The sequence below is a fragment of the Hemitrygon akajei genome, chromosome 13, assembly GCF_048418815.1.
Source record: "Hemitrygon akajei chromosome 13, sHemAka1.3, whole genome shotgun sequence".
Taxonomy (NCBI): Eukaryota; Metazoa; Chordata; class Chondrichthyes; order Myliobatiformes; family Dasyatidae; genus Hemitrygon; species Hemitrygon akajei.
This window is the reverse complement of record NC_133136.1, coordinates 55,669,883-55,697,112: the sequence shown is the minus strand read 5'-3', so window position 1 is coordinate 55,697,112 and position 27,230 is coordinate 55,669,883. Positions and strand designations below refer to the sequence as shown.

The 27,230-nt window shown below is 39.5% G+C and overlaps 1 protein-coding gene across 2 annotated transcripts; it reads left to right on the top strand.

Annotated features, from left to right (window-relative positions):
- The first annotated feature begins 20,868 nt into the window (after positions 1-20,868).
- On the top strand, positions 20,869-27,224 carry LOC140737888 (homeobox protein Hox-A4-like). Of its 2 annotated transcripts, none has more exons than XM_073064651.1 (2): positions 20,869-21,703; positions 25,642-27,220. In XM_073064651.1, the coding sequence occupies exons 1-2, from the start codon at positions 21,385-21,387 to the stop codon at positions 25,962-25,964; spliced, it is 642 nt and encodes a 213-aa protein (XP_072920752.1). In that variant the 5' UTR covers positions 20,869-21,384; the 3' UTR covers positions 25,965-27,220. The 2 variants fall into 2 exon arrangements, with proteins under 2 accessions (XP_072920752.1, XP_072920753.1); XM_073064652.1 differs by having other exon boundaries at positions 21,565-21,743; positions 25,642-27,224.
- The last annotated feature ends 6 nt before the right edge of the window (positions 27,225-27,230 follow it).

Sequence of the window (27,230 nt, the reverse complement as noted above, 5' to 3'; positions counted from 1 at the left end):
TGCAGGAAACAGAGGAAGTGTGTAATAGCTCCATCAACTATAGTAGAGGGGAAGTAACAATTTTAGAAGAAGGAGGACATTTCAGAAGTTCTAGAGCAGAATGCCTCATCTTGAGAATGGATGCTGTACAATCAGCAAAATTGAACAAAAAGATTCCATCCTTACATGGCGGGGTAGGGGCCATAATTGAAGTAGCAGTAGGAGGCAGGAGTTTATATAAGATATTAATGGCAAGTCTGTCTCCTGAGATGGTGATAGTGAGATAAAAAAAGAGAGTTGTCAGAGATGATCCAGAAGAACTTCAGGGCAAATTAGAAGCTGGAAGCAAAGGTGGTGAAGTTGACAAGTTGTGCATTAGCACAGGAAGCATCATCATAGGCATGGCACACAGATTGTTTCACTTAGCCAACAGAATGATAGGCATGGCTGGGGCTCATGCAATTGCCAATTTGTCCCCTTTGATTTGTCTGGCATGGGGGGCAGGCAGAAGCATGTGGGATGAATGGACAATTAATGATCATACTGAAGTTCCATCCCAACCTTACATTGGACACCTCTGTGTCATACCTGATACTCATCCACTCAATTTCCAATTGCTGATATGACATTGACCATCCTGACTTCCCCATTCCCCTGCCCCACTCCAACCTCATCCTCTCTGAATGCATAATCTCTGCTTACTTCTGACTATCATCAAACCCGCAGACAAGATGTGTCTTTGAAGTCCGGCACATAGACCTCTACCTTGCAGAGGCTGTACGCTAGCTTTCTGACACCTCCTTCTACCTTCCTCTGCACCATGACCCCACTGATGAACACCAGGCCACCATCTCCTGAAATATTACAGATTCTCCATGTCAGGATCTCTCTCCTCCACAGTCTCCAATGTCACAGTCCTCCAACCCCACACTGCCTGCTTCTAACTTTTAGCAAAGATATATAAACAGGACTATTGTGGTAAGATCATTGTTTTGTCTGATCTCGCCCCCGCTGAATTCATTTCTTCATACCTAGACTCCATTCTACCTTGCTACTCATTTATATCCAGGACATACTGAAGCTTTCACCATTTCAAAATCTTCCAATTACCTGGTCCCAACTGGCTCATCTTTACCACGGACATCGTTCCTATACACCTGTCACCCATCAGGAAGGTCTTACCATCATTTGTTTCTCAAACAAAATCTCCATACGTTTCCTTTCACTAACACTCTTAACTGCTTGGAAGAATTTTCCCTTCTCCTCAACAATGTCTCTTTTGATTCTCCCCCATGTTCCTCTCACTTTCTGCAGATCAAAGGAGTAGCCGCAGGCACTTGCAAAGGCTCAGCTATGCAGGTGCCCATGGCTTTGTTGACTAAGTGGAACAGTTATTGTTCCAAGCCTTTTCCAACACACCCTAACTCTTTCTCTGGTACATCAATGACATTCAGTACCTCCTCCTGCACTTGTGCAGAACTCAGTAGCCTATGCACGAGCTCACTTCGGCTGGAATCATTTATCAGAATATGAAGGTGTTCAAATCAGGTGACCCTGACTTTTACAGGAAATCAAAATATGACTTCTGTACAGCTATCAGTGAAGCCAAGAGACAGAATAGAATCATGGGTCGGCCATCATTTGTGGCAGGGCCTATATGTTATAATGAGCTACAAAATGAAGTTAGCATCACCGACAACACTGTATCCCTTCTTGATGAGCTTAAGCATTCTATGCATGTTTTGAACAGAGGTGGATTGGAATGTCACCACTAACCACCAGCCTCCAATGTGCTTGAACCCACAGTCATCACTGTAAATGTAAGATTAGTCTTCTGGCCAATGAACCCATAAAAAGCAACTGGCCCATATTGAGTCCTTGGCTGTGTCCTCAGATGTACAAATCAGCTGGCAGGGTTATTTGCAGACATTCTTAACCCCTCCCTTCTTCAGTCTGAGATTCCACCTGCACTGCGAAGAATACTATTATCCTGGTACCTAAGACCAACAAGATAACCTGTTTTAATGACTATTGCCAGTGGCACTGACATCCACCATCATGAAGTGCTTCAAGGGGCTAGTCATGGCACACATTAATTTCAGCTTTACCAACAACCTTGATCTATGACGGAAGAAATCGTAGTTAAAAACAATTTCTTGTTGCTGCAACACAATTTAAATTCTCCGAACTGGGTAGTTATCTGAGTCGTGACATAAGCTGCTCAGTAGATGAAATGGTTGATTCTTTCATCAACAACTTGACAAAGACGGCATGTTAAATACAGTGACCCCACTTTGGGTTATAAAGAAATCACATAGTGAAACTATGAATCTTTTCATAGAGTTTTCAATACTGTTAGAAAAAAAAATATTACCACATTCCTCGAGAGTGGGGTTTTCCCAGATGCCTTCAAAACTGCAACTGTTAAAGCAGTCAAACCCCTACATAAAAAGCCAAACCTAGCTAACTGCAGGCCTATATCAAATCTTCCCTTCCTGGGTAAGATTCTTGAGAAAGACATGCTCATCTGACTCAACAACATTCTGAATGAGAACAATATTCTAGCAAAGCTTCAGTCAGGTTTTCAAGCATGGAGATAGCAGTTAACAAAATTGTCGGTGACCTTAGGTTCAGCACTGATGCCAACAGGTTCTCAATTCTAATTCTCCTAGATCTAAGTGCCACCTTTGAAACAATTGACTACAACATTCTCCTGGATTGCCGTGAGAACTGACTTGGTCTCTCTGATAGTGTCCTTAATTGGTTTTGTTCATATATCTCAGAGGGAAAATATTTTGTCTGTCCTGGGGACTATTTTTCTAAGACATACAATATACCATTTGGCATTGCTCAGAGAAGCTGTCATGCTATACATGCTCCCCTTACGAGGCATCATTAGAGAGCATAAACTTAATTTCCACAGTTATGCAGATGACACACAATTATACATCTCATTTGAGTCTGATGATTATAACAGCCTATCTTCTCTGACTTCTGATTTGGCTGCAAAAAACAAATGGATGGAGGGGCAATAATTTCCTAAAACTACATGAAGCTAAAACTGAAATACTTTTAGTTGGCCCTAAAGCCAAAAGAGATAAACTTCTTAATAAACTCAAGAACTTGGCTCCATTTGTAAAATCAGAAGTAACAAGCCTTGGTGTTTTCTTTGATTCAGATTTGAATTTTAAATCCCACATCAAGAAATTGACCAGAGCAGCATTTCTACATTTAAGAAATATTGCATAGCATTCATTTCTGTTAACTAATGATGCTGAAAAACTAATTCCTGCCTTTTTCTCAAATAGACTAGATTACTGCACTTTTTACTGGCCTTCCAAAGTGATCTATTGACAAACTTTAACTCACTCACAACACCACTGCTAGACTTTTAACTAAAACCAGGATGAAGGAGCATATCACTCATGTCCTAACAACTCTGAACTGGCTTCCTGTATCTTTTAGAATTGATTTTAAAGTTCTCTTACTTGTTTTTAGAGTTCATAATTGTCTGGGACTGGAGTACATCAAAGAAACACTTCTGGTTTATATCCTGCTTGAGCTTTCAGGTTTTCTTCTGCTGGTCTCTTAAATTTAAATAATTTTCCTGTAAAGGTAATTGGTAGGTCAGTTTTTTGAAGTACTAAACTGTGGAACTCAATACTTAAATCTACAAAGGATGCCGATCCAGTTGATACATTTAAACACCAGTTGAAAAACTTGTTCATTTAACCCTGCTTTTAACTTTCACGATTGCACTTTATCCCATTGTAAAGCACTTTGAACTATATCATTTGTATAAAATGTGATGTATAAATAAGTTGATGTTATTATTATTATTATTATTATTATTATTATTATTATTATTATTATTATTATTATTATTATTATTATTATTATTAATTTGCCTATTGATAATCCACCCATCTCACTGTCCCTATGCTCATCTCTGGAGTATTTGGACAGTAACAGCATTGATGTTAGGTTGTTGTTTATTGACTACAACTCAGCCTTTAATACTACAATTCCAAATAAACACATCTTCAAACACCCAAACCTGGGACTCAACATCTCTCTTTTCAACTGGACCAATAGACTGCAATCAGGAAGGATAGGCAGCAACACATCTGCCATGATTATTCTTTAGCATGGGTGCCCCACAAGACTGTGACCTCTGCCTCCTACCCTATGAGCTAGAAACTTTGTGAACCCTTTAGAATATTCTCTTTTTCTGCATAAATGTAACCTAAAATGTGATCAGATCTTCATGTAAGTGCTAAAACTAGATAAAGAGAACCCAATTAAATAAATAACACAAAACATTACACTTGTTCATTTATTAATTAAGAAAAATGATCCAATATTACATGTATATTTGGAAAAAGTATATGAACCTTTGCTGTCAGTAACTGTTGTGACCCCCTTGTACAGCAATAACTTCAACCAAATGTTTCCATTAACTGTTGTTCAGTCCTGCACATTGTTTGGAAGAATTTTAGACCATTCTTTCATCCATAACTTTCTGTTCATCAATATTTCTGAGATATCTTGGATGAACAGCCCTCTTCAGATCATGGAACAGGATCTCAATTGGCTCAAGATCTGGATTCTGACTTGGCCATTTGAAAATGTGAATTTTCTTCTTTTTAAACCATTTTGTCATTGATTTACTCTTGTATTTTGGATCATTGTCGTGTTGTATCAGCTAACTTCTATTAAGTTTCAGGTGATGGACCACCACCCTGATATTCTCCTGTAAGATATCTACATACAATTTTGAATTCATTGTTCCCTCAATGATTGCAAGCTGTCCTGGCCCTGAGGCAGCAAAGCAGCCCCAAACCATGATGCTCCTTCCACCATGCTTCACAGTTAGACTGAGGTTTGGTGTTGGTGTGCAGTGCTCTTTTCCCTCCAAACATAGCAGTGTGCATTTCTGCCAAAAAGTTCAACTATTGTCTCATCTGGCCACAGAATATTGTCCCAGAAGTATTGTGGAACATCCAGGTGGTCTTTGCAAACTTTAGACATGCAGCAGTGTTTTTTTTTGGAGAGCAATGGTTTCCTCCATTGTGTCCTTCCATGAATGCCGTTCTTTTTCAGTGTTTTTCTTATAGTGAACAAAAGAACAAAGACTTTAGCAAGTTCTAGATGTTTTCTGCAGGTCTTTTGCTGTTACCCCTGGGTTCTTCTTCACCTCCTTCAGCATTGCAATTTGTGCTCTTGGTGTGATCTTTGCTGGACGCACTCTCCTAGGGAGAGTAACAAAATTACTGAATTTTCTCCATTTGGAGACAGTTTCTCTTACTGTGGATTAATGAACACTTTAATCCTTTGTAGCCTTTTCCAGCTTCATGCATCTCTACAATTTTTCTAATGATCTCTGAAAGTTGTTTTGATCGAAGCATGGTGCACGTGAAGAAATCTTTCTTTAGAAGCACAGGCTCTGTCAGTAACCTGACTTTGTGTGTGTGGTTTTTAAAGGGTAAGGCACATTTACAACCCACACCTCCAATCTCACCTGACTCCAAATAGCTTTTGTAGAAGCCATTACCCCAGAGGTTCACATACTTATTTTGAACCTAGAAACATAAAAACATAGAAAACCTACAGCACAATACAGGCCCTTCGGCCCACCATGTTGTGCCGAGCATGTACTTACTTTAGAAATTACCTAGGATTACTCATAACTCTCTATTCTTCTAAACTCCATGTACCTATCTAGGAGTCTCTTAAAAGACCCTATTGTACCCGCCTCCACCACCGTCACCGGCAGCCCATTCCACACACTCACCACTCTGTGTAAAAAAAACTTACCCCTGACATCTCCTCTGTACCTACTTCCAAGCACCTTAAAACTGTGCCCTCTCATGTTAGCCATTTCATCCCTGGGAAAAAGCCTCTGACTATCCACACGATCAATGCCTCTCATCACCTTATACACCTATATCAGGTCACCTCTTATCTTCCGTTGCTCCAAGGAGAAAAGGCCAAGTTCACTCAACCTATTCTCATAAGGTATGCTCCCCAATCCAGGCAACATCCTTGTAAATCTCCTCTGCACCTTTTCTATTATTTCCACATCCTTCCTGTAGTGAGGCAACCAGAACTGAGCACAGTACTCCAGGTGGGCTTTGACTAGGGTCCTATATAGACTGATTGTTTATATGGTGTACTCAGTAATGATGAGAAGAAGTACAACTGTTTGTGTGTTATTAGCTTAGGCATACTGTGTTTGTCCATTATTGCGACTTAGTTGAAAATCAGACCACATTTTATGAGCAATCAATGCAGAAAACCAGGTAATTGCAAAGGGTTCACAAACTTCTTCTTGCAGCTCTATACTCATAACTGCATGGCCAGATTCTATTCTAATTCCATCTGCAAGTTTACAGATGATACCATCATAATAGGTTATATCTTAAGTACTGATGAGTCAGAGTCCAGGAAGGCAATAGGGAGCTTAGTGACATGGTGTTATGACAACAACCTTTCATTCAAAGTCAGCAAAACAAAAGAGCTGGCAGTAGACTTCAGAAGGGGGTGGTGTGGTGATGCACTTGCTTCTGTTTACATCAATGATGCTGAGGTCAAGCAGGTTGAGAGTTTCAGGTTCCTAGAAGTGAACATCACCAGTAGTCTGTCCTGGTCCAATTATATGATGTCATGGCCAAGAAATCTCACCAGCTACCCTACTTCCTCAGGAGGCTAAAGAAATTAGGCATGTCCCCTTTGACCCTCACCAATTTTTAATGAGGCACCATATAAAATATCTTTTCAGGATGAATATTGGCTTAGTATGGTAACTGTTTTCTCCATGGCCACAACAAACTGCAGAGAGTTGCTTAGCTCAGAGCACCAGAATCCATTTGTATGATAACATTGTCTCTTCACTCACTATCTAACTCATCATAACCTTGTAAGAGCTGTTTGCAGTTTATTGTCCCTGTTCTGCAACCCTGTTATTGTTTTGTCTTGTTCTATCTCAATGGAATATTGCAATGAATTGATCTGGAGGTATGAAAGACTTGTTTTTCAATGTACCTCAATGTACAGTATGCAACAGTAATAAACCAATTTTCCATTTGAATTGCCTTCCAGCATACAATAATTAGCCTGTTTCTAACTGCATTTTTTTCACCTAGAATGTGAGATACCTTGTTCTTTATTCATCATCTCCGCTACCTCCTTGATTCATCCAGGGAATTTTTACTTTATTTTTATCTTTTTCCCTTCTGGGAATGTACCTCTAAGGTTGCCCATAATATCAGAGGAAGAGGCAATGCAGAACAAAAACACATCACTTATAATTAACCAATAACAGAATGGAACAGCATCTGCCTAGTAACAGAATAAACAGTCCACCACAGGCCAAGTCCTCCCCACCATTGATTACATTTATTACATGGAGTGATGCCACAAGAAAGCAGCATCCATCATCAAAGATGTCCACCATTCAGGATATGCCATCTTCTCATCTCTACAGTCAGGCAGGAGGTACAGAATCTTTAGGTCCCACAACACCAGGTTCAGGAACAGTTATTGTCCTGCAACCATCAAGTTGCTTAACCAGCATGGCCAGCTTCAATCGCCACTACACGGAAATTGTTCTACAACATACAGGCTCACTTTCAGGACTCTTAATAACTCATGTTCTCAGTATTATTTTTTATTTGCATAGTTTGTCTTCTTTTGCACATTGGCTGTTTGTCAGTCATTAAGTATAGTTTTTCAAAAATTCTATTGTATCTCTGTTTCTCCTGTAAATGCCTGCAAGAAAATGAAACTCAAGATGGTGTACTGCAGCATATAAGTGCTTTGATAATAAATTTACTTTGAACTGCCACTTATACATTGCAACTGGTACAAGCCATATTAATTCAAATTAACCTTGGAAAGATAAATGACCTTTTATTAGAATGATTTCCATAAGCAGTAGTTGTCCTAAAAAGTAAACTCAATTTTTTTCTCTCTCTCTGCAGTTGCTGCCTGACCTTCGAAGTATTTCCACTTCATTCCACTTTTCATTATAGATTTTAAATATATACAGCCTTGGTGGAGCTTCAATGTTGCAATTTTGCTTCCTAGTCCATCCTGATGTTTTGATCATGAAAACCCTGGAAGTGTACAAGGTAGCCTCTAGATTAACACACAAAAATGAACAGTCCTGACAAAGGGTCTCGACCCGAAACGTTGACTGCTTCTTTGAACGGATGCTGCCCGACCTGTTGAGTTCATCCAGCTTGTTTGTATGTCTTGATTTGACCACAGCATCTGCAGTGTACTTTGTGTTTACTAGTCTTTATTCTTTTTGTGATCCCTAATGTTATCCACTCAACCCATGAGTTGGAAAAATTGTGCCTCTGTTTTAGCAGGGAAGTTTGCAAAACCCACACTGAGATCTTTAAATTCCAATTGCGGTGGCAATATCTGTTAAGATTAATTGCTTCAATTTACTACTTCATCTCCAAAGGGAGATAACTCTCACTAGATCACATCTAGTACTGAGAATTCTGGAAGCGAGTTGAGTGTTGAATTTGTCATTTCTGACATTTTAACCTATTCATGCCCATTTTTGGAGTTTCAGAACCACTCACACAATTTTCCAAATTGATTCAGTTCTCCTTGAATCGTGGATGTAATTCTAGAAAGATATACTGTTGGACTTGAGTTCTCAGGGACAGTTCATTTTTTTCCAATATCGGAGGGTGCAAATGGTAAATTTGCCCACAGTTAATAATTTCCCTTTGATATTCAACGTTATAATTAAGACATAAACCTTACTGGAAACACTTCCAATGTCTCAATGGTCTCTAATTCATGGATGTAAGGTGATAAAAGAATAGATAATGTATATATTCCACTAGATCATAGATACAGCAATTAATGAGTTCATTAAATTCTCTATTTGTGTCTTTTTAAAAGTGATCAGTAATAGGCACAGTGCTCAGGTTTAAAATGCTCTAAAAGACTGGTAAACTAACTAGATCTGCCAAATGGAACATATCTTGCATTACAAGTTAAAGTACTGTATGACCATATTAAAACATAGAAAACTTCCAACACGATACAGGCCCTTCGGCCCACAAAGCTGTGCTGAACATGTTCTCACCTTAGAAATTACCTAGTTACCCATTTCCCTCTATTTTCTAAGCCTCATATACCTATCCAGGATTTTTTTGGGGTAATGATATTTTAATTATTGATCAGACAGACTGAAGAATCGATTTACATTCAATTACGAATTAAGAATAATATTGGGATCATTTTGTAAGTGGAAGGTGCATTTTATATTTTGTACAAGTTTTGAAAATTATGGACTGCTTTTGTGAAGTTTTGTAATCCAACATTTTTTCCTTTTATAAATTAGAAATAAAAGAAGCCAAAAATAGCATTGATTAATTTGTATTTTGAATTGACTTTATTTCTTACTTACATCCTTCATAATCATAAGAAGTAAAAATCCTTACGTTATCTCTCCGTCTAAAAGTGCAATGTGCAATTTATAGTAATTTATAACAAATCGTATGTACAACAGAACAGTCAATATAACATAGAAATACAAAATGGAAGGAGTTTGGCACTGGTAAAGTACCAAGTGTCTGCACTTGCTGGTCAATAATACCTGAATAATAGAGTTCAGTGGAATCGTAATTATTATAAGGAGCGGGTTTCTCGGTAGAGGAAGAGGACGCTGTTTTCCAGGTGATAGTTTTGTATTAAGCCATTAGTCCCCCGACTTTGCTATTCATGTTTGTTTCATCATAACAGCAGTCATTGTCATCATTATCGTATATTCTGGAAATGTTAGCATGGTGCTAGTGCAGCGTAATTCGGAGTTCAATTCCGACGTCATCTGTAAGGTGTCTGTACGTTCAAGCTGTGGAATGTATGGGTTTTCTGCAGGTGCTCAGGTTTCCTCCCAAAGTTCAGAGACGTACCGGTTAGTAGGTTAATTGGTCGATGTAAATTGCCCCGTGTTTGATTAGACTGTGTTTAAAACGGAAATTGCTGGGTGGCGGCGGCGCAGCTCGAATGGTTTATTCCGCGTTTTATTTCTAAGTGAATGAATGAATGAAGGAAGGAAGGAATAAATAAATACATAAATAAGTAAACAGCTAGCTAGAGACCTAGATAGATAAACAAATGAATAGTTAAATACATAAATCAATAAATAAATTTCCAACAGGCCAGGCAACAGCCGAGAAGCGAGTTTTGATGAAAGATTTTTGACCTGAACTGCAAATGCGTAACAGAGCAGAAATGTTTTTTGTTTTCATCCCTATTTTGTTTAATTGGAATTAGATTGTCTTGTTTACAGCTCACAGAAGTATCCGACGGTAATAGTGAAAACATGAGTCAACTTTGTATGAATTCTCAGTGTGCTCGATCACTGTACGCATTTGTGTTTTTGTAAAGGTCGATTGTGCACCGACTAAATTCATAATCACTTGGTGCCAGAATTGAACTGCAAACTAACTACTCTAGCATGATGCAATTATTTAGATACCTTTCTCCGCTGAGGTAGTTAATACTTGAAACACAGCACACATTAAAAAATCCTTTTAAAATTACCCAACAAATTACCCAAATCCGCAGCATTTATTATAAGGGTTGTACCTCCGAAAAGGAACATTAGCAACTGCATATTTCTTGAAACTCCCTGCCATTCAATCTCAGCGGCGAGATGTACTTCGCTTCTTGTCAGTGAAGGCATGCAAGATGAATGCAGTTTCAAATTATACTAATACGAGGGGGGCTTAATTTTAAGGTGATTGGAGGAAAGTATGGGGAGCGTCAGGGGTATTTGTTTTTACACGGCGAGTGGTGGGTTCGTGGAAACTACTGCCAGGAATGGTGGTTACATTAGGAACATTTGAGAAACTCTTAATGTATATAGGCACATGGATGAGAGAAAAATGGAGTTGTATTATGTCTGAAATGATCCATCGAGGCTGTAAGTGCCAGTTGTCCGACGTTTTTTTGTTGTTCGCGCGCATCCTCTTTGAAGCATTTGAAGGGAAGATACGATGACCATATTTCCTTTGTCAGCAACATTTTAATGAATTGGTTATTTAAAGCAAATCACTTTTTGAATACTATAATCAATATTCCAATATCAACAAGAAAATATGTTTTATAAACTGGTAATTTTAAATTTTGCGCATTCTTTGCTTTTTAGTTCCCTCGCACACGCTTTTGTTTAACGAGATATTGGTAGGCAAACTAAACACGCAAATCTAGCTTTGAGATCTGCGTCAAATGGAAATCGCTAGTCAGCAAAATGGGTTAGATTTATCTTTATTAACATTTAAATTACTCATAGCTTGCAGGCATCGTATATGGGAAAAGTTTACCAAATACGACATTTTTAAAAAACTTACGAAGACGAAGGGCAAAGAACAAACTTCATTCATAGCCAAACGCGGTCGCTCAAATAGATGTCAGTTGGTATTGAAACTGCATTTACACAGCGGACATCAACCTCAACACGAACCCAAAATGTTAACTGTTTCTAATCCTGCAGGTCCACTCTGCCCAGCTAGGCGTTTTCAACAATTACTATTTTCATTTCGGATTTTTATCTTCTGCGATTTATTTTTAATGAATTTCAACCACAAAATGTAATCACTAAAGTACAATGAATGGAGTTAATCTAGGAGTAAGCCAGGAAGGGTCCCTTTTCTCTAAACATTGAACCAGTTTGTGTAGGTGTTTGTAAAATAAACTCCCACAAAAGGTCCCACAAAAATTAGCAGGCTCTATACTATATCTTTACCAAAATCAACTCGAATTTAGTGGACTCTACAGCAAACCGGTGATAAAGAGGAAGCAGTAAGTAATATATGGACAAATCAGATGCAAGAGTTCTCGGAAATGACAAACTGATAAAGAATATAATTCATATTTAAATCATTCTACAGAACAAAATAAAGATTGGGGCTTAAGAGTGGAACTCTAATATTGAAACAAAACTTATGAAAAGTAACAATGAATTGTCTATTGCTTTTGACATTCTAAAATTGCCAACTTTTATCAAGATCACAATTTGTTCAGCAGTATTTTGCACATTGTTAACAATTCTACTACACTAAGTTAAGCTAATTTAATTTTTTTTTCATTGGACTCTGCATTGAGAGTACTGGACAAATGGTTAAAATCTATGAAAATCAGTGAATCTGATATAGATCTGATTTACAAAGACACACAACAACACAGCTCAAATGACTACATAATATCACTGACAGCAGTTTCTAGATTTGTGCATTTAATTTTTTTCCATAAAATTTCAGAACACTTCCAGGATACTCAAGGCACTCTAGAACATAAATCTTGACCTAAATTATCAGTTCAATGGGAATGGGAAACTACTTATAGAGATTAACTGCTTATACGAAAAGTGCAGTCTGTCACAGAGATTCCTGATTTCCAATTCCAGATTATTAACCATTTCTGCCCTGTTTCAGTCCATCTTAAATTCCTGTCCAAGCCTTTATCACTTCCAAAACTCAACAACAATTATGGCATTATAGTCAGCCTTTCATTCTTCTAGCCTTTTCAAAGTTCAATATATCTAAAATTCTCACATCTCTGTTATTGATTTTGTAATTGAATGTAGATACACATTGTCTTCATTTTCCCCAATGCTATCAATTTAAGTCGTTCATAGATTCCCATCTCTTTATAACCTGTCAGCTCTAACCACTATGACATTTACAGTTCATCTTGTCCATTTTTCCTCCCCTTACTCCACTATTCATGGGCAATCTTTCAGCATTCTGTGGACAAACATCTGTAGATGTGTGGTGGAGAGTATACAGACTGCCTGCATCACAACCTGATATGGAAACACCAAAGGCCTTGAATGGAAAATCCTATAAAATGTAATGAATATGGCCCAGTCCATCACGGTTAAGCTCTCTCCACCACTGAGTACATCTACATGGAGTGTTGTCACAGGAAAGCAGCATCCATTATCAAGGATCCCCACCATCCAGGTCATGCTCTCTTCTCCAAACTTACTGTTTACCTATATTCTTCCCTTAATATAGGAAATATTAAGATTAGTACCTTAATCTTCCCTATACTTAAGGCTTTCAGTTCATTAACATCCTTCCATAAATAAGGAAACTGCTATTATAGACCATAGCCCTATAGCCTTATTTAAATGAAAATTAACATCTCTGCTTTTGTATTCTTTTATCCAGGCAATAAACCATAAGAGCAAACACGAGGAAATCTGCAGATGCTGGAAATTCAAACAACACAGACAAAACGCTGGTGGAACGCAGCAGGCCAGGCAGCATCTATAAGGAGAAGCACTGTCGACGTTTCGGGCCGAGACCCTTCATCAGGACCATAATATTAGTTTTCCTAATTACTTCATTCTTCAATTGTCCTGCCAAAATTTCACCTGTTCCAAAGTTTTCATTATTAGTACTTTGTTTAATCACTTAACCTATCTGTGCATTTTATAGTCCCCTTATATCTTTCTCTTTGCTTACTTTGCTTCCTATTTTTGTATCATCAGTGAATTTAGCAACTACAACTTCAGTGTTTTCAAGGAGTTTATATAACTTGTAAGACGTTGAGGTCCCAGCACTACCCTGTGGCACATAATTCCAACCAGACAGAAAAGACCCATGTATGCTTATTTTCCAATTAGCTAACCAATCTTCTATCAAAGTAATATGTTACTTTTAATACTATGCACTATTATTTATCTCAATAACTTTTCATCTGGTACCTTAGTAAATGCCTTCTGGATGTCTACGTATCCACTAGTTGTCCTTTAGCTACAGTACATGCTACCTCTTCAAGATGAAGGGATACAACAAGAATACATAATGAGAGCATGAAATAACAAGATAAAAAATCCTTAGTGAGATTATTGATTGTAGGAACACCTCACTGGATGGGCAAGTGAGTGTAGTAGTCCCCTTTTGTTCAAGAACCTGGTGGCTGCGGCGTAATGACTTTCCTTGAATCTGGTGGTACTTGTATCTTCTATCTGATGGCAGCAGTACATGGCCTGGGTGGCAAGAATCTCAGTTGATGGATACTGCTTTCCTATGAAAGCATTTTGTGTAGATGTGCTCAGTGGTTGGGAGGGCTTTACCTGTGAAGTACTGGGTCAAATCCACTGCCTTTTGTAGGATTTTCTGTTCAAAGGCACTGGTGTTTCCATACCAGGTTGTGATGCAGCTAGTCAATACACTCTCCACTACACATCTGTAAAAGTCTGTCAAAGTTTTAGATATCATGCCAAATCTCTGCAGACTCCTAAGGAAGCAGAGGCACTGCTGTGATATCTTTGCAATTGCACTTACATGCTGAATCCAGGACAGGTCCTCTGAAATAGTAACACACTATAACTTGTCCTGGTTCAGCATCATAGATGCTATGGCCAAGAAAACACACAGTGCATCCACTTCTTCAGAAGGTTAAGAGAATTCAGCATGTCCCCATTGACCCTCACCAATTTTTACAGAGACATCACAGAACACATCCGATCTAAATGCATCTCTGCTTGGTGTGGCAACTGCTCTGCCCAAGGCTGCAAGAATTTGTAGAGAGTTGTGTATTCATCTCCTTCCATCAAGAAAAACAGACTCTGTCCATATTGTCTTAGAAGTACATCCACCATAACTGAATACTAATACCACTTTGGACATTCTCTCTTCTCCTGCCTTCTATTGGGTAAAATATACAAAAGCTTGGAAATGCACACCAACCAGACTCAAGGATAACATAGTTTCCACTCCTATAATGTAATTAAATGGACTTCTTTTGTAATAAGAATAAACTCTTGGCCTCACTAACTGAAAACCACAGCTTGCTTACCCAAGAATGTGTTATTGTCAGTTCAAAAGTACTTGCCTTTACTTCAGATTATGTTAGTAGCAATTTTCTTTCTCTTCAAAACAATCTTATATAATCTATATCAGATTGTGTTAAACATTTTAAGAGAAAATAATTCCCTTCTTATTCTTATGATGCAGCAGAACCTATGAAAATAATGGTACAAAAATAAATCACCTGCAATGTGATACGTAAAATGACGTTGTCCTTTGGGAGTGCTTTTGATATTTTAATATAAATGTTTTTTTTGTAATTAACTTTATCTCTCATTCCATTATCCATTCTACAGCTGTCGAATCTCTGCTCCAGTCTCTCTTTCTGACTAACAGTCCTGAAAGTGGGATGGTGTGTGTGTGTGTGTGTGTGTGTGTGTGTGTGTGTGTGTGTGTGTGTGTGTGTGTGTGTGTGTGTGTGTGTGTGTGTGTGTGTGTGTGTGTGAGGTAAGAGAGAGAGAGAGAGAGTAAAAGACAGACAGGCAGACAGACGGGGGCAGGAGGGGGTTGGATGTGGATGGATAGAAAATGTGTGAAGGAGTGATCCGGCTGACACTCGGCAGTGATAGTCCAAGCCAATAGTTTCGGCAGTAACATAACACAGCAGAATCTACGATATCCAGGCATATTTATTCATATTCTCTTTCGAATCAAAGGCTGTTGTGTTATATACTTCTGGAGTTCCAAAAATGCACAGTAACATATTCTTGAAATTTTCTTTCAATTTTAAAAACTATCGAATTTATAAAAGAGCTACCCAGATCAGATAGCATTTATAAACAAATGGTGCAGCGACGGCATAAAACAGCAGCAAATTTCTTTCTCTGTAATCTTTGTTCAAGACCACCTTATCATTCTTTGGTATCCAAGTCAACCTGTAAATTGCTGCCCGATAGTGGGTCAAAAGGTTATTTATTTCTACTGTGTACACAGGATACAGAATAAACTGGAGAAAATCAATACCTTCACCACGAAGACAGAATACCTTAGACCGAACTTTAGTTAAATGAAAGGTGTGTTCTTAAACTGGCAGTAAATGGCACCAGATGCAATAGCTTGGCTAACATTGTTATTTCACAATCTCAGTGTGTTGGTGGGGTGGAGTAAAGGGTGCGGAGGAAACAAAACTATCTGCTGTGTTGAACAGAGGTCACTGGTAAAAATAAAACTCTTTTAATCTGTATAGCCCTGCTATAAATCAACAGTTGGTATAAGGATAATGTTGTAAACTCTTTCTAATCCATTGTTAGTTTTCTTGAAATGTGCTACTGTGCTGACTGAGTGGAAAGCTATAGTCAGCACTGAAGCCAAAGGTCTGCAGAATGACTCCCGTTTGGAAAAAGCAAATCTAATCCAGCTCGATAAAGTGATAATATTGTGGAAAGGCTCAAAACAATTCTACTCCGGACTAACACATGACAAAACTGTTTTTGTGTGTTACAGTCCTATTATGAATGTAAATTGCATTACCATTAATATATTTACACTGCTATGAGTTTGATTTGAATTGTTTTGAGGAAAGCTCGCTGACTGGAAACATTGACTGAATTCTCCTTACACAGATTACGCTCTACTGACTGAGTTCGTCCGGCACCTCTACTTTCATATCAGAAATGTATTTTTGTTTTGTGTTACAAATCCACCGATCGGACATTGTACGCAATAAGTGAACTGAGCTTGGGAGAATTAAATGGCATCTCATTGAAAAGAGCAAAATTCTGAGAGGCGAGACAGTCGTGAATGCAGAGAGAATGTTTCCCTGGACTACAGAGAACGGCGTCTACAACGAGGGGTCATGATCTCAGGATTGGGAATAAAACATACACGACGAAATTGGCGAGACATTTCTTCAGTCACAGAACATGTAGAATTATCTACCGGGAAGGCGGTGGAGACAAATTGTCGGATATTTTAAGAGATTGGTGGACTTCTCGACACAAAAGACACGCGGAGCTATGGGATATGGAAGTGGGGGAAGAGCAAGGATATGTTACCAATGGCATTGTAGGCTCGAAGGGCCTGTTCCCACTCCTACTCCTAATTTCTATGCTTCATTGTTTTGTTTTTATCTGGCACCTGACTTTAGCGCATGTCAAACATATTTGATCTATAGAGGTGCACTTCCACATATTCCCATATCAACTTTCTATGCCCCACGGCGTGCTTGCGTTCCTTCTTACCTGAGTTTTGCAAAAGAGATGATGTCCATAGTTCATAGGATCTTAATGAATTTTCCGCTGACAAATTCTGATATAACTCTTTCTACTTTACAACCGAGAGACAAGGTGTTGCAGTATAATCAACCGAATATAACAAATTCTGCATTCTTCGTCAGATAGTGCAGTGAGAACGGCTCCAGGGGCTGTATTGTGTTCTTTATGTGAGATGTGGGAATTCTGGGTCCCGGATAATCACAGGTGCACCGAGATGCAGCTCCTCGTGAATGTGTTAAAGAACCGGAGCAGCTCTCATACCGGAAAGTATGGAACTGATAGATAGGAGCTGCAGAAAGGTAATTGCAGCAGGCAGGTGGCCTGTGTGACTGTCAGGCGAGGGAGAGGAAATGGGCAGTCCGTGCAGAGTACCCCTGTGGCCGTTCCCCTCAATAATAAGTATACCACTTTGGATGCTGTTGGGAAGGGGGGGGGGCGGGGTCGACCTACTAGAGGGGAAGCTGCAGTGACCAGGTCATTGTCACTGAATCTGGCGCTGTGGCACAGAAGGGAAGGGAGAGAAGAGGGCTGCATTAGTGATAGGAGGTTCCATATTGGAAGAGTAGACACACTACTTCGTGGACGTGAAAGACGGTATGTTGCCTCGCAGGTGCCAGAGTCAGGGATGTCTTGGATATTGTCCATGCCATTCTAAAGCGGGAGAGTGAACAGCTAGAAGTCTTGGTACATATTGGCACCAATGATATAGGTAGAAAAAAGGTGGAGGTCCTGAAGAGAGAATTTCGGGAGTTACGAAGAAAGCTGAAAAGCAGGACCTCCGTGGTAGTAATCTATGGATTGTTGCCTGTGTCATGCGTCAGTGAGAGTAAGAATAGGATGATTTGGCAGATGAATGTGTGGTTGAGCAACTGGTGAAGGGAGCTTCAGATTTCTGGTTCATTGGGATTTCTTCTGGGTAAGGTATGGCCTGTATACAAGGGACAGATTACACCTATACCCGACGAGAACCAATATCCTTGCCGGCAAGTTTGCTAGAGCTGTTGAGGAGGGTTTAAACTAAATTGGCAGGGGTTGGGGACAAGAGTGATAGGGCTGAGGATGGGGCACTTAGTACAGAACTATAGAACAGTATGTAGTGGGACTGTCAGGAAGGACAGGCAGAAGACAGGGCAAAATTGCAGTCAGTGGGATGATTTGCAGTGTAACGGGGACAAAAGCGAGAAGGGTGACGAATACAGTTCTGAAGGAGTTATATTTTGAATGCATGCAGTATACAGAATAAGGTAAATGATCTTGTAGCGCAGATAAAAATTGGCAGGTAGAAGTTCTGGGCATCAATGCGTCGTGGCTGAAAGAAGATCATAGTTTAAGTAATATACATTACTTTGAATAGACAGGCAGGTAGACAAAGAGGGTGGCATGACTCTATTGGTAAAAAAATGAAATCAAATATTTAGAAAGAGGTGACATGTGATCGGAAGTAGTAGAATTCTTGTGGGTAGAGTTAAAAAACTGAAAGGGTAAAAAGACCCTGATGGGAGTTATGGAACAGTAGCCAGGATGTGAGCTACAAATGACAGCGGAAGACAGAAAAAGCATGTCGAAAGTGCAAGAGAGGATAGTCGTGGATGATTTCAATATGCAGATAGATTGGGAAAATCGGGTTGGTGCTGAATCCTAAGTTAGAAGATCTTTTAGAATGCCTACAAGATCGCTTTTTAGAGCAACGTGTGGTTGAGCCCACTGGGGGAGATTATTCTGGATTGGCTGTTGTGCAATGTACTACATTTGATTGGGGTAGCAAGGTAAAGGAACCTTTAGGAGATAGAGATCATAGTATGGTAGAATTTTACCTGCAGTGTGAGAGGTTGAAGATAAAGTCAGGTGTATCTGCATTACAGTGGAGTAACGGGTATGAAAGAAGCATGAAAGAGGAGCTGGTCAAAGTTAGTTGGAAGGGGACACCAGCAATGATGATGGCAGAACAGCAATGGCTGGAGTTTCTGGGAGAAAATCGGAAGGCACAGGATAGAGACATCCCAAGGAAGAAAATGTATTCTAAGTACAGGATGACACAGCCGTGGCTGACAAGGGAAATCAAAAACACCATAAGAGCAAAAGGGAGGGCATATTACAGAGAAAAACATAATGGAAGGTTAGATGATTGGGAAGCTTTTAAAAACCAACAGAAGGCAACAAGAAAAGCCATAAGGAAGGAAAAGATGGAATATAAATGTAAGCTAGCCAATAACATCAAAGAAGATACCAATTTTTTTCAGATGGCATATATAAGGAATAAAAGAGAGGCGAGAGTGGATATTGGATCATTGGAAAATGATGCTGGAGAGGAAGTAATGGGGGACAAGAAAATGGAAGATGAAATAACTAAGTATTCTGCATCCGTCTTTACTGTGGAATACTCTAGCAGTATGTTGGAAGTTTGAGAGTGTCAGAGGGCAGAAATGAGTGCAGTTGCTATTACTAGGGAGAAGGTGCTTGGGATGCTGAACGCTCTAAAGGTGTATAAGTCTCCTGGACCAGATTGGCTGCACCCCAGATTCAGGAAGAGGTGGACGGGGAGGTTGTGGAGTCATTGGTAATGACCTGTCGATAATCTATTGATTCCCAGCGGTCTGGAAAATTGCACATGTCTATTCACTTTTCAAGAGAGAGGGAGGCAGAAGAAAGGAAAGTATAAACCAGTGAGCCTGATCTCAGTGGTTGGCAAGAAATTGGAGTCAAATGTTATGGATGAGGTCTCAGGGTATTTGGAGGCACATGATTAAATTGAGCAAATTCAGTATGTTTTCCTTAAGAGGAAGTGTTGCCTGACAAATCTGTTGAAATTCTTTGAGGAAATAACAAGTGGGATAGACAAAGGTGGATGCTGTGCACTTGGATTTTCGGAAGACCTTTGACAAGGTGCTGCAGATGAGGCTGCCTAATAAGAGCCCATGGACTTACAGTGAAGATACTAGCATTGATTGAGGATTGGCTGATTGGAGGCAAAGAGTGGGAGTAAAGGAATCCTTTTCTGGTTGGCTGTCGGTAACTATTGGTGCTCTGCAGGGGTCGGTGTTAGGACCACTTCTATTTACATTATGTTTGATTTTGATGACATGCTTGATGGCTTTGTGGCCAGGTTTGTGGACAACAGGAAAATAGGTGGCGGGGCAGGTAGTGTTGAGGCGGTAGGGAGGTTGCAGAAGGATGTGGGCAGATTAGAGAATGGGCAAAGGAGTGGCAGGTGGGTTATTATTTTAGGAAGTGTATGGTTCTACACTTTGGTAAAAGGAACAAAAGCATGGATTATTTTCTAAATGGGCTGAAAAATCAAAAATCTGAGGTGCAAGGGGACTTGGGAGTCCTTATGGAGGATTCTCTAACGATTAACCTGCAGGTTGTGTCGATGGTGAGGAAGGCAAATACAATGTTAGCATTCATTTCTAGAGGACTAGAATATAAAAGGAAGGATGTAATGCTTAAGTTTTATAAAACACTGGTGAGGCCTCACTTGGAGTATTGCGGGCTCTTTTGGGCCTCTACCGAAGAAAAGAGTTGCTGACATTGGAGAGCGTGCAGAGGATGAATGCGTGAATGAAGAGTTATGGTATCACGAGCGTTTTTATGACTCTGGGCCTGTACTCGCTGGAATTTAGAAGAATGAACCATCGAACCATAGAACGCTACAGCACAGAAAACAGGCCATTCGTCCCTTTTAGTCTGTGGCAATGAGGAGGTATCTCATGGAAAACTGTCGAATGTTGAAAGGCCTAGATAGAGTGGATGTGGAGAGGATGGGCCCTCCAGCGGGGGAGTCGAGGAGCAGAGGGCACAATCCATTTAGAACGAAGGTGGAGAGGGATTTCTTTAGCCAGAGGGTGGTGAATTTGTGAAATTCGTTACCACAGGCGACTGTGGAGGCCAGGCCACTGGCATATTTAAGGCGGATGTTGATAGGTTCTTGATTCGTCAGGGCATGAAAGGCTTCCGGAGAAGGCAGGAGAATGGGGTTGAGAGGGAAAATGGATCAGCCATGATGAAATGGCGGAGCAGATTAGATGGGCCGAAAGGCCCAATTCTTCTCGTATCTCTTATGGCTTTATTGACTATACGGGAACTCGGCATATCTATATTTATCACCCAACATATAGTTGCTTATTACAGCAGGTCAAATAAGACTTTTTCAAAAATACAGTAAACGCTGGTTTGCTCTCTGCCTACCAATCGTTGACTTCAAATGAATCACATGACAAAGAAACAGGTAGAGAGTTTCAGACCAGGTGTGAGCGTTCATTGTACACGAGACTGTGGAAAAACGAAGTTTATAGAGATTTGGCGATAACACCTCCCAAATATTAGAAACTATCTCGGCTATGGATTGCGACGTGGACTACTTCGAAAGTGCCTGCCAGTACCAGGGACCAGATTACGCGCAGAATCCACCTGCCTGTATCTACACCAGAAATCCGCAGTCGCCTCTCCTCAGGTCGTGTTTCGGCGATTTAAATGAGCATAGTGTGACGGATTTCACCCACTGTGAAGGTCTTCCGACTCTGAACTTCGGTCAACTTCCTCAAGCGAATTTTGTCCATACTGAATACGGGGATAACCGTGAGCTTCAGGGACGCTACCCATTCCCCTGGATGAAAAATACAAAACCGCATGCGTGTGCTTGGAGAGATCAGTGGGCAGGTACGGTCACAAGAAAATCAGATATTATTTTCAGTGCTTGGTAAGTGGAATTAACGAAACATCAACAGTTCTTAACTATAATACCTACAGCTTTTTCTTATGGCGTGTGATATTTACTGAGAAATATTATTAATATTTAAATTAATTGTACTTCGCGAAGGTACTATATGCTTTGTGTGTATGTGTAGCATAGGGAATGGCACATTCCAACATACTTTACACCCGAAGTGTAACTAAAAAAATCAATTCAAATCGATGACCATAAAAAATCATGAGTTTCCTTTGATTTTCTCGAACTATAAAGGCCAACATTAAAACGGATACAAAATAATTTTTAAAAATTCAACTTCGTTTGTGTTGCGACCAAGCAAATTCATCGGGCATATATCGAAGGCTACTTTGTCGAATTCGATGCAGATCGAACTGAGGCTCCCAGAAGAGTAGATAATGATCGAATGGTGTTGAATCTCTTGCCCGCTTTGCTGTAGGTTTTCACCTCTTCCCTGATTGAAGTGGACAAAATGCAGAATATGGTGAATTAAAAATCATCCACACAAAACCAGCTGAGTGGGCCCGAAGTCCTTCTCTCCTCTGATTTCTTATAAACACTTTAAGCCTTATCGAAACACCAAATCCTAACCGGTGCTTTCAAGACACAAACTTCTACGATATAGTAGTTGCAGAAATGTCGCTAAGTAATTATTGTAATAAGAAAAACACAATTTCCTTTGTCCTCTGCACATTTCTTTAGAGAAATGTTATGCGGAAGTACAGCTGTCACACGATTTTAAAATGCGCTGTATTATACAGTATTAATTTTGGTCCTATAGTTTCCTACAAATTTTCCTGCCACCAGATCATAATATTTAGTGACTTCTGATGACATATCAATGAATGACTGGAATTCAGATCTGTCCTGTAAAGGATAAGTGCAAAAATAAGTTACGGCGGATTTCCATTACAAGAGTATAAAGAGCCATTGTGACTAAAAGTAGCAATATTAGTTTCTCTGCGCGTAATACCAGTGCCGACAGCGAGGAGCTACGTAAATTAGAATACAGCTTTATTTACTAGCCACCCATTCATTTGTTTTTTTATCTTATTCAAATAATTCTTCCATTTCTAGAAATTAACACGTATGTTTAAAACTTTATTACCGGGTTTTATTATATAGGATCAATGAATTATAGAAAATATTCCGTTCAGTATAGAATGATTATTTATGGTTGGGTGTTGAAATGAACCACGTCATTGTCAGATTGAATCCATATTAAAAAATTAGCCATGTTCCAAAAGTGAGGAGATTACAGTTACAGGTAAAAAGAAATCAAATTGTAAAAATGAAATTATTTAATGCTGTACAGGAAATAAACACCAACTGCTTTCAGTGGACGGATAAAAGCTCGCACAAGTAAATGCACTTACGACGCAGCAGTTAAAAGAGTACGCCAATGCATATTTCCGATCTCAATTCTAAAACGCAGTTACATTTAGAGAACCAAGTTTTTCATATTCTAAACCACCTACTTTGGTCAATTAAAGGAAATCTTTTTTTATTTATTCACCGATTTTTGACCAGGGACTGAATATAACAGTAAGCGATTTCTTTGGCGCCAAAGCGTGGGTATTAGTATTTTAACACAAGAGCAGTTATAGAGCACAAAACATACAGTATCTGTTTATGACTGCAATTATATGCCATATTTTCACAATATACCAAAGTAGAATTGTGTACAAGTCTGGAACTTGCATGTCGACATTTTGGAAGTCTGGAACTCTTCTGTAAATAACGTTAACATTAAATCTGACTTACAGATTTTGATTAAACCCAGGTTTTATTAACCATATGTTAGCTACCTAATATCAAAGTTCAAAGTAAATTTATTATCTAAGTGTATATGTCACCATACACAACCTTGAGGTTCGCGTTCTTGCGGGTACACTCAGTGAATCCATAATAGAATCAAAGAAAGACTGCGCCCAACAGGGCCCTCAAACAACCGGTGTGCAAGTACACCAAAACTGCGCATTTACAAAAGAGAAAACAAATAAATAAGCAATTAATATTGAGAACATGAGATGAAGAGTCCTTGAAAGCGAGTGCATAGTTCAGTGATGGGGCAAGTGAAGTTGAATGAAGTTATCCCCATTGGTTCAAGAACCTGATGTTTGAGGCGAAGTAACTGTCCCTGTACCTGGTAGTGTGAGTCCTGAGGCTCCTGAGCCTTCGTCCTGATGGCAGCAGCGAGAAGAAAGCATGGCCCGGGCGGTGGGGGTCCCTGATGATGGATGCTGCGACAGCACTGATTAATATAATTGGAACAGATAAACAACGATCTTACTTAGTTGTGAACAGAGGTGTTGAACAGCCAAGCATATTCCAACTTTCCGATTCTTTTATATTCCATTATTCACGTTTCCGCAGGTAATTATGATAAAGGATTTGGGTCATATAAAATCGAGATATCAGTGGGCTGTAAACATTTTTTTCTGGAATAAAATGTCCACTTGTAATTCTAGCATTAGGTTTATATTATACACTTCTACCCTGGCAATGTGGGTTTCACCTCGATTGGACTTCCCCTATTTTCCGGAAAACGGTGCTATTCTTTGAGCGCTTTATTTACGCACAGCCGAATGTGGATTTGTCTGAAGCCTTGAGATGCCCTGAACTCCTTAAAATATTTGTATCTATAGGACACCTGCTAGAAACAGAGAAGCGAAATAATGCCCTGCTTGAATGAGTTAACAATTTTCAAGGCTCCTGAGGATTTCAAAATATTTTTGTTTAAAAAATGCGTAGGAAGCCATTTTTGGCACAAGAAAAACAAAGGCCGCAATTGGAAGACTTTTTCAGCGTTTTAATTTTAAGCGTTCAGAAGGTACCAACCTCTCACAGAAGTAAGGAGAACTTGTCCATTAGGGTAAATAGTATATCTTAGGCACATTATATATCCACGATTGATGGTAGAGTACCTGTGGTTCTTATAATGTTTCATACCAAGTTCAGCTGTCATCTGAGGCCCTCCGTTGGTAGGGGTCAACCATGATGCTGTGTCTCAGCTGTCTAGATACGCAAGCCACGGCAGGACGATATGGAGAGCAAAGTGTTGCGCATGTAGCCGATGAATTTAAAGGAACACAGAGACCGATGCAGTTTGGCATCAGCAGCGTCGCTGGAGTTGTCAGTCAGCGTTGAACCCAACGCCTTAGGGACTCTAGCTCTGGATTTTTCCTCGGGGTTTACTCCTGAAGCCTTCCCCATTAGTGGGTATAGCCGCAAGGCAGTGGAGGTTTTCCTTCACTGAGACGAGCTGACGAGCCCCATCTGCCCGAAGCTACTGGCTTTAAGGCGCCGATAACCAGCCTTTGCCCATTCCTCTGTCAGTAGAAACGGTTCTGCTGGGCTTAGTATCTAAGCCATACATGAAGGCCAGGAATTGGACTTGGTTGTCAGAGTCTGTTGGAGACGCATGCCATTGGGAGCATTTAATAGATAGTGGAAGCTTATCCGCACTACCACCCCGGCCATAAAACGCTTAAGGAACACTGTCATTATCTAATAGTGTGGTGTGGATTCTGTTCACCACTGTTATGGGCCAGATTCCACACTAAAGGTTAACCCTCCGTAGAAAAACGTGGCTTAATCTGTTGTTATGACGGACGATAATACGAGTAGCTACAATTACTTTAAGAAGTTCGAAGTTAATGCTTGAAGAATTTCAGAATGTCTTGAGCGTTATTAAATTCCACAAAAAAATCTACATAATTTTCCGAAAAAATTGTCGAGGTGTCATCGACCGTGAATTCGCTCAATTTTCAGAATGCTTCTTCTGAAATTTGACTACTATGAACGGTCAACAGATCCTGACCCGGGGACTAAAATGTCAAACTGCAGACATCATTAAGCTTTCAGTTAATACTTGGTTTCCTTGCAGGAAACAACGACCCGATAGATGCGGATGAGACCAAGAGAACCCGAACGGCCTATAGCAGAGGTCAGCTTCTGGAACTGGAGAAGGAATTCCATTTCAACAAGTACATCTCCAGGCCACGACGCATTGAACTCGCAGCGATGTTGAATCTCACCGAGAGACACATCAAAATCTGGTTCCAAAACAGAAGGATGAAGTGGAAGAAGGAAGAAGCGAAAGGGCAAGTAAAGGCATCCCCCGACAAAGCAGAAGCCACATTGTGCGAAAACTATGCAGGAGAGTCCGAAGGGAGTTACTCCGGAGATTCTTCCAAAAAGACATCATGATTTTCCTGATACTGCAATCAATATCGCGATATTGGACATCTACCATTGGCATAGGAATAATTTTAACACATTCTTCTGAATAAAATATTCTGATCATTGATATTGTAAGCTGGGAAATGCAGCATGTTTTATACACAAACCAACATAACCACACTTGTATCACTTTAAATATTTAATATATTGCAGTGAATAAATGTAGCCTTCAATTTAAATGTGCTATGTATTTTTCTATCTGACAATGGCGATTACTTCGGTCAGAGGCAGTTTTCTCAAGCACATCTAAGATATTAATGAAAGCATAAAATCAGAGATACGTTGTTTACAATAGTGTCCGTTAATTGTCTTCTCTGTCGGCTTAACACTTCAAACCTACAGCAGTAAAATAAAATATAAAGAAATATAATGACCATTCGAATTAGCGTACATTACCAACTTTCTCAAGGACATACTAAGTAAACGACGGTTCAAAGGAAACATTAGTACACTCAACCAACAACGCCCGAGTTAATTGGGAAGAAAAATGTAAAAAAATGGAATTTAAACATGGTGAAAGTCAGAGAAAGAGCAGTATATGCGTATGTTGTAAAGCTGTTGGCGATTTACTCAACATGAACCTTCAATGATCCATCAGAGGCGAGGCCTATGTGATGTAGCACGACTTTACTCACAGTCACCTTGCTTATTATGTCTTTACAATACCGTTACCAGAAAAATACTATTCGAGACGCAAATAACTTCAGGGTTGAGAGCACAATGTGCACAACGCTTACACGATCGGCAGAATTATTTACTGAACCCAGTGGCTAAGAGGGGGGGGGGGAATTGGCGGTTAAATTTCGGGTTTACTTTGATCCGATGCTCAAAAGCGTTTAACAAAGAAGAAATAAGATTAAATTCAATTAACCATTGACCTGCCGTATCCTAAAGGGCAAACGCCCTTCCAATCTATCAAAACATTAACGTGAACCTAAGCCAGTATTACATGTCAGTATTCGCACAGCACACTCTATACAAACATGTAATTGTATTTATAAACAACAGGTTGAATACCATTAAATTATTGATACCAAACATATTTTATTGGTTTTGCATATCAATTAATAAATTAATTAATAAAAACGATAAATTAAATAATAAAAAATTGCAAAACCATACAATGCGATATCATGTAAGGGGGAATCCCGACAGTCCTCAAAAGTAGACACTTATGAAATGCATACATCGAATAATTAGTGAGAAATGGGCTTTATTAGTTACTGGATAAAT

Excerpts from the sequence above, each read along its gene's own strand:
- LOC140737888 (XM_073064651.1), top strand. The coding sequence starts at position 21,385 with ATGGATTGCGACGTGGACTACTTCGAAAGTGCCTGCCAGTACCAGGGA. Across the intron at positions 21,704-25,641 it reads TTGGAGAGATCAGTGGGCAG|GAAACAACGACCCGATAGAT; the intron begins GTACGGTCACAA and ends GTTTCCTTGCAG.